General features: G+C 48.5%; 1 protein-coding gene across 1 annotated transcript; it reads left to right on the top strand.

The window, feature by feature from the left end:
- The first annotated feature begins 728 nt into the window (after window positions 1-728).
- On the top strand, window positions 729-4,754 carry B0J16DRAFT_174861 (Glycerophosphoryl diester phosphodiesterase family-domain-containing protein). The gene is made up of 4 exons (XM_046122480.1): window positions 729-881; window positions 933-1,051; window positions 1,115-4,311; window positions 4,367-4,754. The coding sequence occupies exons 1-4, from the start codon at window positions 865-867 to the stop codon at window positions 4,553-4,555; spliced, it is 3,522 nt and encodes a 1,173-aa protein (XP_045980243.1). The 5' UTR covers window positions 729-864; the 3' UTR covers window positions 4,556-4,754.
- Window positions 4,755-14,150: the final 9,396 nt, after the last annotated feature.

Genomic DNA, 14,150 nt, shown 5'->3' with positions numbered 1-14,150 from the left:
TCGTACGGGCCAGTCACGAGGTCGCACACGGTCCACGGGGCCAATTGGATTGGCAGGCTCGACTCCAGTAAGACTACAGTAAGGGTCCTTCTTTCCAAGAAAACGGTAAGGTACAGTATCGAGTAGTCTAGTCTATGTACCTGAGGAATTGGAAGGAACAGCCCGGTACTTTGAGCTACCCCAAAATACAAGCAGGTGCGCAGGTACTGTACATCCCTGTAGAGGAATTCTCTCCACAGGATTGGACCTCATTGATCACATCAAGTTCGTCTCAGTGGAGGGCTCCATCCATCACCCATTGAATCCAACGAATGTTGTTTCAACAAGGAAAGGACCTTGTTCTTTTTTTGTTTACTGGGCTTGTTTAGCAAAATCCGTTTCCGAGCGGGATCCATTGCCATTACATATACATATCTCCAGCAGCGGCGTCATTGCTTCTCTCTTTCTTCTCTCCTCCAACACCATCTTTGTGGTGACCGACTTTGTGAGAGTCAGATTCTCTTCTCTTGTCTTGTCTTATTGACTTGTGAATTCATGAGCTCTACTTCACCCGCTCTATCGCCGCTTGGTCAAGACAACGCATACTCTTAAGTTGTTTGCGCAAACTTGATTTGACGTCACTAGATCGCGATCGACCATTGTGTCGCATTACACTGCATCCTGCGAAACATTATTGAAAACTCTCTTTTTCTGCAGTTGATCGGGTTGCGATTGTGCGCCGAAGCTAGTTCTGTTCAACAACTATAAATTGTCCGAGTGGTATAAACGCGGTGTGCTTCTCCAATCTATCTTTACCGCGCTACGGTCATACCGTCCACCGATACTTCTTCCTTCTTTGTTCTCTTATCGAAAGATCTGCACAACATGAAATTCGGAAGAAAGTGAGTACTCACGGAACTTAAATTAATCAACAGTCGACTTACTTCTGTTAGTCTACCGCGCAACCAGGTCCCTGAATGGGCGGCCTCGTACATCAACTACAAGGGCCTCAAGAAACTTGTGAAAGCAGCAGCAGAGAAAGCAAAGAATGGAGAAAAGGTGGATCCAGCAGGTGGGCGGCTTTGAACGACTCTTGGTGTCGCACACTGAGCCTCTCCCCTAACTACCGATGCAGAATTCTTTTTCGCTCTTGATCGAAACCTCGAGGATGTCGACTTTTTCTACAACAAGAAACTCGCCGAGTTCTGCCGCCGGTTGAACCTCCTCCAAAATCGATATGGACGGACCCCCGACGTTGTCGCTACCCTGGACCAGGATGAAGTCGAAGAAGTCATGGGCGCTCTACTTGAGCTGAGAAGTCAATTCCGAAATTTGCAATGGTTTGGTGAGATTAACCGCAGGGGCTTTGTCAAGATCACAAAGAAACTCGATAAGAAAGTTCCAGATCTTGTTACTCAGCGTCCCTACATTACAACAAAGGTCGATGTCAAGCCTTTTGCCAAAGAAGCAAATACGGCGAGACTTCTTAATGAGATCAACAGGTGGATGTCAGTGCTTTCAGAGGCTCAGACATTCAATGATACTATGTCTGAACACTCGACCCGTTCGCTGGGTCGAGCTTCAGCCAAGGGTATGTTAAGTTTGCCTCAAGCTCAGCTCGATGCGCTTGACCAGGCCGTGAGAAATGACGACGTCTCTACTCTGGAGGAGGGTCTTAAGGAGTGTAATGCCATCGAAGAAGGTGCTCAGCCACTTCTGCTGGGCCTGCTGCAGCGGTCGATCTCTGCACGCTCCAGGACATGCATCTCTTCCCTTCTTTTAAATCTCAAGACTCTTGAAGAGCCAGATGATATCAACAGTCGCAACTGTATTCATCGTCTAGTTATCCATATCGGACGCACAAAAGCTACCAATGGGGAGCAAGACTCAAAGTCTCACCCTGTGCCTGCAGGCTCGCAGTTCAGTAACAAGCATCTTGAACCAGGCTTGACCACCTCAAAGGCTACCAAGTCGTTGAATCAAAACGAGTCTCTTCTCCTGAACAAGGACGATGAGGCCGTGCAGCTATTCATCTTCTTACTCGACCAACTGCGCCCGGAGCAAAGGATTGCGCTCAAGAGCCGTGATTCCTTCGGGCGTATGCCACTTCACTACGCAGCTCAGTTTGGCATTGTAGTAGTGTGTCAGATAATAATGTCCAAGATGCAAGAATGGGACCAATTCCATGTCAAGGATGGTATTGACACACCTGAGTGGCAGGACAACGATGGCTATGCGCCCCTTCACCTTAGTGTCGTGGGAGGCCACCCTCTGACCACCCAGGCACTCTTGCAGGGCGAGAACTGGGAAGGAAGCAGTAAAGGCAAGGCTGATATTCGAAAGTCTATCGCCAAATCTGGAGCCGTGCTGGCTATCGCCACAAAGTCCAACTATAGTGTTATCGTGCAGCTCCTGATAGAAGCTGGCGTTGACATCAACTGGAAGGACAAGACTGGTGAGACTGCGCTTCATGTCGCGGCTCGATTCGGGCACGTCGAGTGTGCTCAGATTATTCTGAAAGGAACACCAGAACAAAAGGCAGACCTGGAAGTCACCGAGGGTACCTATTCTTGGACCCCCCTTCACGTTGCTGCTGTGGATGGCAAATTCAGTGTAGCCGAGCTTCTAGTTGAAGCTGGGGCAGACATCACACGTCTTGACTCATCAGGATGGACTGCAAGGGAGCATGCTGCGCTACGCGGCCATATGGATATCGCACGACTGCTTGAAACCGATACGGAGGAAGCTGAATCTCCCCCAGTCAGACCCGTCGACACATTGCAGCCCACCCCCTCGGATATGTCATCTATCGACGAGCGTCGTTCGAATGGCAACAGTGCGAACAACGCACCACGCTCTCCTGACGCTATCAAAAGTTTTGGACATCGATATCTAACCAACGAGAGTCTCGTCCTTGTTAGTCTTGGGTCCATGGATATGCGGAAGAATGTAGAGCCAGTCAGCTTGGACCGTGTTCCTCTTACTGAGGCTCACAACACGCAACTTGACACTGCGCTTTCTATTGTGGTGTCTGCTACTGGTGCCCATGGCGAGCCTACCACCATCGATCTTCCGGTGCATGACAGCATCTCAACTGAGCCCATCGTTTTCATGACATCAGATGCGGCCAAGGTGAAGCTTCTTTTTGACATTGTTCCGACGTACTCGGGCAACGATAAGAACAAGGTTGGACGTGCTGTTGCACTCCTTTCTTCCGTGAAGCCAACTCTGGGTTCTCGCCGTATGAACCTGCAGGGAGACGTTTGTGTTCCTATCATGTCAAGTAATTTTGATGTCATTGGCACCGTCAACTTCAACTTCTTGGTCATCACGCCTTTCCATCATCCCAATATGGAAATCACCTCTAGGCAGACATATTGGAAGAAGCTGGAATCCACCATGCTGATCGGCCACCGAGGACTCGGCAAGAATCTGACAAGCAACAAGTCTCTCCAGCTGGGAGAGAACACTTTGCCATCTTTCATTGCAGCGGCCAATCTCGGAGCCCATTACGTCGAGTTCGATGTACAACTGACCAAAGATCATGTCCCAGTCATCTATCACGACTTCCTCGTCAGTGAAACGGGTATTGATGCCCCTGTCCATACTTTAACATTGGAACAATTTTTGCACATCAACTCGGACAAGAGCCGAGATTCAAAACAGCAATCAAAGAAGAAACCTCTTCACTCTGGGGAACCTGGTGATTTCCGAGCGCGTAGTAACAGCGTGGGACCGCAACGCTCGCAGTCTATGGGATATGCTGGTAGCGGACTCGACGACTTGGACGAACGCATGAAGCACACAAAAGATTTTAAAGAGCAGGGCTTCAAGGGTAACACGAGAGGAAACTTCATTCAAGCACCCTTTGCCACCCTAGAGGACCTCTTCCGAGAACTGCCCGAGCACGTTGGCTTCAACATTGAGATGAAATATCCCATGCTACACGAGAGCGAGGAGCACGAGATGGATACGTACGCAGTTGAGCTCAACTCCTTCTGTGATACTGTGCTTTCCAAGGTCTACGATCTTGCCGGGGAACGTCACATTATTTTCAGCTCTTTCAACCCCGACATCTGTTTGTGTCTAAGCTATAAGCAGCCTTCTATTCCTATTCTCTTCCTAACGGATGCGGGCTGTTGTGATGTTTGTGATATCCGCGCTTCGTCCCTTCAGGAGGCTATTCGTTTCGCTAGTCGCTGGAACCTGCTGGGTATCGTTGCCGCTGCGGAGCCTTTCATCAACAGCCCCCGTCTGATCAAGATTGTTAAGGAGAACGGAATCGTATGCTTCAGTTACGGTTTACTAAACAACGATCCTATCATGGTTCAGGTAAGCCTCGCTAAACATAACAGAAATGATTCAAATTTACTGATATATGTTACAGCGTCAGGTCAAGCAGGGTATCGACGCCGTCATTGTTGACAGCGTCCTCGCCATCCGAAAGGGACTGACAAACGGAGAGACACCTGCTGAGTTTGCCAACGGAGAGGCTGAAACAAACGGCACACTCAAAACGACCCACGAGCTCAAGGAGAAGTTGGACGAATTGACAGTCAACGGTGCGGGCCCTTGAGCATAACAGGCTCGAAGTTGTAATGTACCAGATAGAGTGAAGTGAGCAGGAATCTGACCTTGAACCCTTGCCTCACGCAATAGATTTGCTCCAACCTGTGGTAATAAGAATAGAATCAATAGACAACATCTATGATGAGGCCATGACACGGGGATTACCAGTACCAGGGTCATCAATTGTATTTGACGCTCTCAATTCGTCGAGTGAGAATAGCACCATGCCGATGATCACGTTTATGTGACTTTAAGCAATCATCATACAGCATCTCCCCATGCAGTGTGGGTAGTATTTTGTGATGAAAACGGTTCAAACACCATCACCGCACCTGAGATAAGGATTCGTATAACTGACGGGCCTTCCTGTCGTACGATTCTGCAGTTCCATAAGCCATGTCTCACAATGAGCCTATCTCGAGCTACAGGAAAAACAAGATCTACAGCTGTGCCGCATCGTTGGGAAATGCTACAAGGACCAGGGCATAAGCCGAGATATGTACGGGTACTTGCCGTGTTGATCTTCAAGGTTTCTCTACTGGGGCTGTGCATGTTTCGAAGGCAAGGAGTACGGAGCGGAAACAGTCAGCCGGTGGCCCCAAGCCATAGAAGGAGGCTCATGTGTTTGTGCGAGACTCGGATGAACCAGGTCGCCGAGGGCAGTGTCCGGAAACGGAAACGGGATTCTTCTCTAGAACGGATATGTTTCAACCGTCTTCCCGACACCGTTTATGAACCAGAATTGTCGTTTATGTCTCGGCGGTATAGACATACAAGAGACAATGTCTCAGTAGTCACTGAACTAAGTTAGGTAGGCGTTGGCTTTGTCCCCGTCCAAAGACTAAAGAGTGTGATGACGGCTGGGCATGTTGCATAGCAGGGTGAGGAGAAACATGACTTGCTCGCTTCACTTGATTCACTAACTGCATCAGTGATAGTATGTCTAACACACCTGCCCCAGATTCAGAAGGCCATCGAGATATGTCTCTTAAGCTCTCGTTTTGGTGGTCCTTGGTCCATTTTTGACAGGAGAAAAGAAAGTCCTTATTCGTGGAAGCTTTAGTCCGAGTAAAGTGAAGCTGAAGATCTCTTGAATTAAAGACACTTTCTTGCCCTAGGGTAATCCGTCAGATTGGCTACGCAACTGCCGATAGTCTGGGAGAGAAAAGAAAGTAAGGCTAACGGAAAACCGGGAAAGCTGTATCCAAGATGGCTGACAAGTCAAACTGTCAAATGCGGAAGATTGTGACATGATCGACCTTTGGTGGGGTTAGATGAACTAATTGGCAGCTGAACCAAGAACTAGAGCTCACGATGTAACTTTAGAAAGACCACTTTTTGGTATGATATCTGTCATAACCGACAGCTCAAGTATTGGTTTCCCACGCTGCTTGATTCAGATTTGTACCACTCGGTGGTGAGAATAACTCTCATGATTGACCCAGGCAAGCAAGAGCATCGGTCGCACCGATTGGTCTTTCTTCATTGTCCCCTTAACAATTGAGGAGTAGGTTGCGAAAGACTGCCCATCAAGGACAATATCGTATCGTATTGCGGGTCGGGCATGAACTATTGAATAACACGCTGTGCCTGATTGACAAGGGACCTAGGGCTGTCAAGCAATAATACCAACTTTGATATAAGCAAGGTACAGCAGGCACCGTACAATAGAATCGGTGAGGCGGAAGACTTCTCGTACAATGGGAAAGTGGTTATACACGATAGACACCGACATCATGGTCAACACGGGGGCTAACTAACCACAAGTTGCCTAATACGCGCACCACGCGATGCAACACAAGAGGATGGCGCCTACCAACTGAGCGATCCGCGGCCAGGATGTGATGCATATTGATAGAATTGCAACCTTCAGGGTGCTGTATGGCGGGCGTGTTGTGGAGGGCGGGAAATGACGCCTCATGGTAAGGAATTAAATCCACTGAAGCAAAAGCAGATATTTTTCGATTTTTCTTTTTTCCTTTCTTCTCGCCCCAATTGCTTATTCCCAACGTGTCTGAAGTTCTCGTATTAGGATACCCTTGCAATGTTAGCATTATGTGGTAGACTGTTAAGATCTGGGGGAGCAGGCTAAGCGAAATTCTGTCATATATCATATTCTTATGGGGTAAGGGAGAGAGACAAAGCCGAGAAGCCACAATTTAACTGCGGAATACGTCGAAGGCGGTGCAGTTGGTTTATTGAGTCATGCCAGTAATGTGAATCGGAAGTATACAGCCAAGTTTGAGGTATAGCCATCAATCAGCGAGCGGCAGAGGGAAACAGAATTGAGGCTCACCAGATGACTAGGATTATTGTTACAGTATATTCGGAAACCATGCCTATCTCATCGTGTGGAGTTTAAGGCTACCACGACATGACAAGGTTCCAAGATGCTGAAAAGACATCCAAGCCTTTTGGGCAGCGATAATTGCCAAAGTCGATATCAAGTTGCCCCCTTCCTGGCGACCGCGTTCCGTATAGGACGACCCTGATGGCAAGTGATCTCACAGCCACGGCTCAGAGCATGTTGGAAGATTGTTTCACCCCAAAGCACCATAATCTTTTCGTCGTTCGAAGTTCTGAGTAATATTTCGTCAAGAAACGTGCGCTACGTGCTTCTATCCGTGTAGTTGTTGGCTAATTGTTGGCTAATCACGTATGGAGAACCTTTCGATACTCATAGTTTGTACCGCAATATTTGCTTTGTCGCATCTTGACAGGGAGGTAAATGACGTGACTGAGAGTTTATCGTGGTACAGTACCCCTTAAGCTCCGAGGAAACGGATATCCGGTTGTGTATTCGCTTGGACATCGGCACGTCTGTGTGAGTTTACTGTAGAATGTCAGCCTCATGTGCGAACAGTAGGCTTGTCATATCACTATACCGTTGGCACTACTGCGGTGCCGTTTCCGTTGCCAAACTCAATGATATTCCCTTCGCCCGATATCCTCCCTGAGAGTTTGCAGATCATCAACAGCGTATAGGGCGTTCGTTCGTGATTGTAACATGTCCAAACCACCCCACGCCTTCAAGGAACCCATCTGAGTACAGACTTGGTCGTAGTGCAAGGGAAAGCCTCAGTGGGGTTCTATCAGCTGGTCTTGAACAAGAAAAAACCATCCCAGTCATCCCAATCACACAATGACTCGTTACGCCAAGAATCAGCACGAGTTGCAAGGGTAGAGCGTAACGTTTTCCGCCCCAAATGCCAGGGGCACTCGGCCGATTGCTTCTCTCATCACATCAGAACAAAGACCCCGTTTGGAGTCGAGGTGAAGCATTCAATGGTCTGTCACAGGCAATCCTTTAGCAAAGTCTATCATCCTGGTTTGGAAAGCTCCCAGCATATACCGGGGCTCTGTTTCGTAACTCGCCCCAATGCTTGCCCTTAACGCAGCCTCGTGATGAATATTGAATCCACAACAATATTTAAAGTGGCCTCGAGGGTTAGTGAATAGCAAGTGATAGTTAGGTTGACAACGTGGATCCAGCAGCGGAACCGATTTACTGATCAACGCCAGCATGATATTGAGATACCGCCCTGGCCGCCGTGCCTGCTTAGGTCCTACGTCAGCGGAATGCAGCTGCCGGCGATGCCGTAAGGGCCATACGTAGAGAGCTCTGCAAAAATATTGAAGTCAATCTAGTGCTTTACATGTTGCAGCTATGGTAATGCCCTAGATGTCCTCTAACAGGAGTATTAAACCTGTCACAACACCATTCGGTCGGCGACCGTTCTGACGGTTCGTTCCGATGCTTCGAATTGTTTCATCGTTGAACAATCTGCAGTACTGGCGCCGGCCGCTTTGAACTTGCCACGTTTTTCGACGTTCCTAAGCTCAACGTAGTGTAAATGGTGTATAACGGCCCCAGTCATTAGGTTTAGTCACTTTAGTGTGTTTTCAGGTGATCCATGACTCGAGCTGCCTTGTGCCGCGCGCCGTCGAAACATCTGGGATATTTTGTAGCGTGTAGTAACGAAACGATAGCAACTCTAGTTTTGCCTCGTTCCTCGTTCCGAGGTTGTCAATTAGGCTCCTCACGAGTCTGGGACACCACGTGTGGTGTGGTGTATCAACGGTAAGACTCAAAAGAATACCCACACGGTAAGTGCCGCCAACATTGGCCTCTTACACAAGTGCATCCGTCATTCAACGGCAGTTGTAGCTTGCTCTTGCGCGAGATCTGCTCCGGTTGTGCACTAGCAACGGCATATGAGAACCCGTATGAAAGACGGACCACCGAGCCCGTCGAATGCCAAGCGGACAATAGTACTGCTCAACATGGATGCAATCTTACTGTATCATTGAACTCCCCGCGGCAGAAAGACCCTGTATGCATGGCGAACTGCTTAACAGATTGGCTAACAATATCCTTCGTCAACGTGCCCAGTCAAGTCTGAGACTGTAACGTTGTAAAGTCATCACTTCCAGCCTGGCAGGGGCGATACTGCAGCCTGGGGGTACAAGCCGGCAGTCATAGATAAAGATTTCGACAAGGGCCTGAAACCTTTGTCGATCGCAAGCAATATGTGCCCCTGTATAGGTGCAGGCAGTTGCTCTGATTGGTTTATATCCGAAAGAGACCTAGTTTGCGAGCTTGAGTTACATTGGGGAGTGTATTGGACTTCTGGGCATGAATGGATGCAAGTGGAAGATCATCCGAATCACCAGGAGGCCCTGCTGGGAAGAGCCGAAACCCAGAAAGTCGCCCCGCCTGTCAGTTCGGTTAGGACCGCTAGTTCGTCCGCATCCCTGCCGCTACATGGGATATCCCGTCAAGCGACTGCGGTTCAGGCTTCTGATAACTAAGAACATGGTTAATACTTGGTATTGCGGCGATCCAGCGCTACGTGAGAGCGAAATTCGGTTCAGCCTGGTTCGAGGCCCAGATAGTACAAAGTACTCATATAACATAAACGGCAGTTGTTGTTAGTGGCGGTGCAGTAATTTGTGGGAGGTGTAGTTGGTTCTTCGCTTTGTGTTATTGTCAACCGTGGTTAAGCACAGAGAAAACAACGATTGAATACCACAGCTTAGTTTATGGTATAGCAATTCTTGCACCAAGTGTTTTAGTTAAGTTTCCAAATTGTGGTGGTTGTTTGTAGATTTGTCTCCGCGCGCTTTTGAATAAAAAAATAAATAAAAAAGCTGTAGCTCGTAATGACAAATCGTTTGTTGCTGAAGCGAAGAAGCCACAATTGCTTGGCTGAAGTTAGCCCGTCGAAATAGGTTCCTATGACTTAGTAGAGACAGGGGCAATAGCCTATATGATACGATCCGTGTCGGTGCTTCTAGCCCCAGAAAGACGAGTCATGTCGGGACAATTCCATGGTTATTCCGCGTTTACTGACGGATAAACATCGAGATCGAGATCGTTGCAGAAACATAGTCAATGCTTCTTTTAGTGTTGTTCAGGGGCAATTGGCCCAAGCTGGTAGCTCAACACCGATCCTCCAACTGAGCACGGTGGCCCGCGATAGCTTTGACATCCATCGTGGTTTCGGTAACCTGAGACGATAGAATGGTCCGTGCCACTCTGGGCGTTGTTTGTGGCTGTCTAACGGTAGGTAAATTAGTGAGCGAGCGTTAAAACATAAGAATAAGATCGTTTACTGTACCATCTTACTCCGTACAGGTATGACAAATGAACCCTGGGAGCATGAGATTTGCGTGGACATTTCCCCATTCAGCCACCGCCAAGACAAGGGAAAGTGAGTCTCCGAGGCTAACAGTTGTCTAAGCCGCAACAAGTGTGTATCACCAGCAGTCGAGTTGATGAATTTAGAAACTGTCTTGTCGTTGTTCCTTAGCTGATAATAGTTTGGGGAGCGTGTACCGTAATTACTGCAACGTCTGAAAGTGATCCGACCAACCACTCCCAAAATTTCCTGATTGGTGACCAGACACACGGCACGTGGCATTCGACACTAAATCGACCGTTGTTTTGAGATAGTCTCAGCCTCTCAGATCAGTTCATCGCCCGGAGTCTGGAGCTTGCAGGACTAGACGCATATCGTGACGGAACTTGGACTTGTTCCTGGATTGAGGAACCCGTTCGGATACCGCCGGGCAAGCGACCTCTGTGCGTTTCACGGAATGCACAGAAAACAGATCGACACGAGATGCGAGATGCACGTTCGGTCTGTGCCAGCTGGGCGTGTTGGACGCGGGTGGTTGAGGTGTATCAGTATCTTATCCGCTGTTTGACGCAGGCACGTAGAATGATGGAGGCGAGATTGCTTCTGCTGGTGATGGGGCTTGAGGTACCTTAGATAGTAGGTATGGGGAAAGAAACTAGGTAGGTATCGATCTGCTTGCATAGAGACCAGATAGCACCTGCCTACCGAATGAACCCAGATAATAACAGTGTGACATGAGTTGGTGCTGCAGTATAGGTACGTTTGGCAACATAGCATTGGCACCTAGGACTGACTGTCCCTCCTTCCAGTCAATTCCTTCCTCGTACATGAAGAATGCTGATTGGGCTGCTTTCTAAGGGCAGGTGCGTTCAAAAAGTCACATTTGGAGAGATACATCGGGCATGTAGTACCTATTTTCCGGGGAGGTGGCTACTTCCTCCGATGCTGCAAAGCTTATGTCCGTCTGCTCTGTCCCGCAAATGTACGGTACATGACTCCCCGTCCCTTCATCGGCAGCATCTACCAATGCTTCTCGGTACAGATGGATGTCAATGAAATGACTCTGCGCAAAGGCAAAAAAGCACCTCACGGACGATCAGCACCGCACCATGCATTGCAAATCAACTCAACGTCTGTCAAAGCGTCCCGTTCATCTCGCGCTTATCGGAAAGAAAGAGATCTCAGGAATACACATGTCAATGCCGTGCGTTAGTGGAGGGTGAGTCTGAGCATGTCAGGGTTGAGATGGTGATGGTTGACTATAACTCTCATCAGCATCCTGTTAGCAAAACAACTTACAGTAAGTACCTAGTATAGCATCTAAGCTACTTTAAAATCAGCTCACTTTCTACGCCCATAGTGAACAAGCGCCCAAAATAAAATGAAATGTCTAAAGTTAGCTTACACTATGTGTAAGTCTGTGGCCGCTAAACGGGTCCATGGACGCGCCGTCTATTGGGCTCAAAGTAGAATCTGTTTCCGCTGTGTTTCCGACGTCTCGGGTTATCATCATCCATCCGTACGGATGGATATGCTTCTCAGAGTAAAAGAAACATGGGCTTTGAATTCTCGTATACAAAAATTAATCAAGAAAAAACTAGTCTAGAATGCCTCATTAAATCGCCTGGCTAATTTCGTCTATTGTGATATCATTAACGATCAAGGCTTTTTGATACCTTGTGAGCTTCATTCTTCACCTTGTGTTGGAGGGTCCCCGGACTAGCGTAGTGTAGCGAATTGGCGTTGGTTCATTCCCGCAACACCACAGGCCAGGCCAGGCCAGCATCAAGTCCAAGACAACCTAAAGCAAGGCGCTGCTATGTCTCGGATTGTGCAGGATCGTAAGCATTGCTGCAGGTTCCCAGGACAGGACGTTGCCTTGCCTTGCCTTACCTTGCTTGGAGGCGGTGAGTCGTACATCATCATGGGGCTTGCTTGACGGAGTAAGCGATACAGGGTGTTTTATTGTATTTCCTTATTTTTTTCTCTTGTCCGTCGCAACCGTTACATTGGATGATCAACCAGTCAGGGTTATGCCTCGCAAATCTGGCAGGGAGATGCTTGTTCAGTGTGATCTTCGCGGGCATCCATGAGACCCCCACTCTTTTGTTTCGAGTGCAACGCAGCACAGAAGTTCCCAGGCGGAAACAATCTCGGCCGAAGCAGCGCACAAACAGGAGACAGGCTGCCAGGCCAGGCCAGGGTTTCCGGGTGCGACTCTGCGAGCCTCACAGTGCCGTGCGGATGATCAGCGCATTGCGTCTTCTGGGTTGGCCCTGGAACAACCAGGGAACCAATTCCGTCTTGGTTCTGTTGAACTCTACGTCCGTAAGACAAGCCGACTGGCCTGACAAGACGAGTGTGTGGGGAACAGAGATATGCAACACCCTTCCCCCAATTCTAAACTCTAATTGAGTGTAAATGGCTGCATGGCATGGCCTAAACGGGCATCCAACTTGATCTCTTTGTGGTGTAGCTTCAAAAGGCCTTGTCAGCCATCATCCAGCGTCGTGGTACCTTGGGTAGACACCTAGATACAGAATGGGGTAATTTATGCATTCTCGAGACTATGAACTCACTAGCACACTACTTCGAATTTGTTTTATGCGCTGCTTCATTCGAAAGATGACATAACTCCTGATACAAGCCAGAGAGAGCCCATGTGTTTCGTTCTAGACCCTCATGCTGCCGTTGGAGCAGGGTTCGGTTACAGAAGTGGCGCATTTATATGAAATAGTCATTATTCAGATGGTGATTATTAGTTTCTGGTCTGATGACTTGATTCAAAACGACTGTCCCATACCGGGCCCAGTTGTTTGCTACCAGGGGCGAGCCAAGAGCACCCCGAAGCTCTTTATCGATGCTCTCCGGAAACGCTCGTACGTCGTCGTCTCGCTACAGTGTTGCAGGAGAAGCTCCGGTGTGTTAACCTATACCACAGCCTTGGCGTCAGGGGATTCACCAAGCTCTGTGCGTTCCTCTCTAGCTGATCCTTCCGAGACTGGGTCTTGACACCTATGGTTGATAAAAGCTGATAGGATATAGATACGGGCCTGTCGATGGCTAGTTATTTGATGATGTGCTTGCGAGGATGAAGGGTTACATTGGTGATTTTCCATCAACAGCCGCTTCAGCCCTGGATAAGAAAAGAACCAGGTCAGCTGTCCGAACCCTGCTGCGTGTCAGTGGGATGCGATGGGTACAACAACATTCTGTCAAATCTTAGTCTAGCCCCTCAGAGGGATCGACATTCTTGTTTAATCTCCAGTTGTTGACTGAGCGATGTGGAGAAGCCGGTTGAAACGTCGGGGTCTCGTGTTGATTCTGCAAATCAACGTCAACATCAACGCCCACTCTTAACTCGAGCCCCAGAACGGCACCGCATCTAATTTTATTGCCGATCGGACATTGGGGGATATTGAAGGACTGGCGGCAGGTTAAGAAAAAGATGTGATGAGATGGCGCTGGTAGTAAAAGTGGTGTGAGAATTGTGCATTAGTAGTGATACTGTATCAAACAAACAACTGGTAGAGGCTGTTGGGTTTGGCCTACTGGGAAGGCGTCCAACCTTGGAAGCATATCTCCCATGCTCCTCCGGCTTGTTCTGACCGGCGTGGGGACAATTCATGGAAACCTGGAAGGCTGCAAAGAGTCAAAGCCCAATAGAGGCCCCTGCTGTTTTTTTTTTCTTCTTCTTTTTTTTAAATTTTTTTTAACCCTGAATCCCGGAGCATCTGTACACAGGGCAGGGACTAATAATTACTTAGATGGATAATGTAGAGTAGACTAGACTATGACCTAGGGTTGATGGCTGGACTAAGCAGTCACCGTAAGTCCGAAAGAGCAATCAAGTCAGGCACGACGTGGGCATTCGGCCGGGATCGACAAGGGTTCTAACTGTGGGTGGTGGAGTAGAGATCTTGGTAGAGGCCGACTGCTGTAATGCAGAATACAGGTACC

Source organism: Fusarium flagelliforme, assembly GCF_020744385.1.
Source record: "Fusarium flagelliforme strain FIESC 12 MPI-CAGE-AA-0113 chromosome Unknown B0J16scaffold_6, whole genome shotgun sequence".
Lineage (NCBI taxonomy): Eukaryota > Fungi > Ascomycota > Sordariomycetes > Hypocreales > Nectriaceae > Fusarium > Fusarium flagelliforme.
The sequence above is the reverse complement of the archived record's forward strand: the minus strand, read 5'-3'. Positions and strand labels throughout refer to the sequence as shown.

Bases quoted from the DNA above. Each gene is read 5' to 3' on its own strand.
- B0J16DRAFT_174861 (XM_046122480.1), top strand. The intron at 1,052-1,114 runs GTGGGCGGCTTT...CTACCGATGCAG, and splicing joins AGAAAAGGTGGATCCAGCAG to AATTCTTTTTCGCTCTTGAT. The intron at 4,312-4,366 runs GTAAGCCTCGCT...TATATGTTACAG, and splicing joins ACGATCCTATCATGGTTCAG to CGTCAGGTCAAGCAGGGTAT.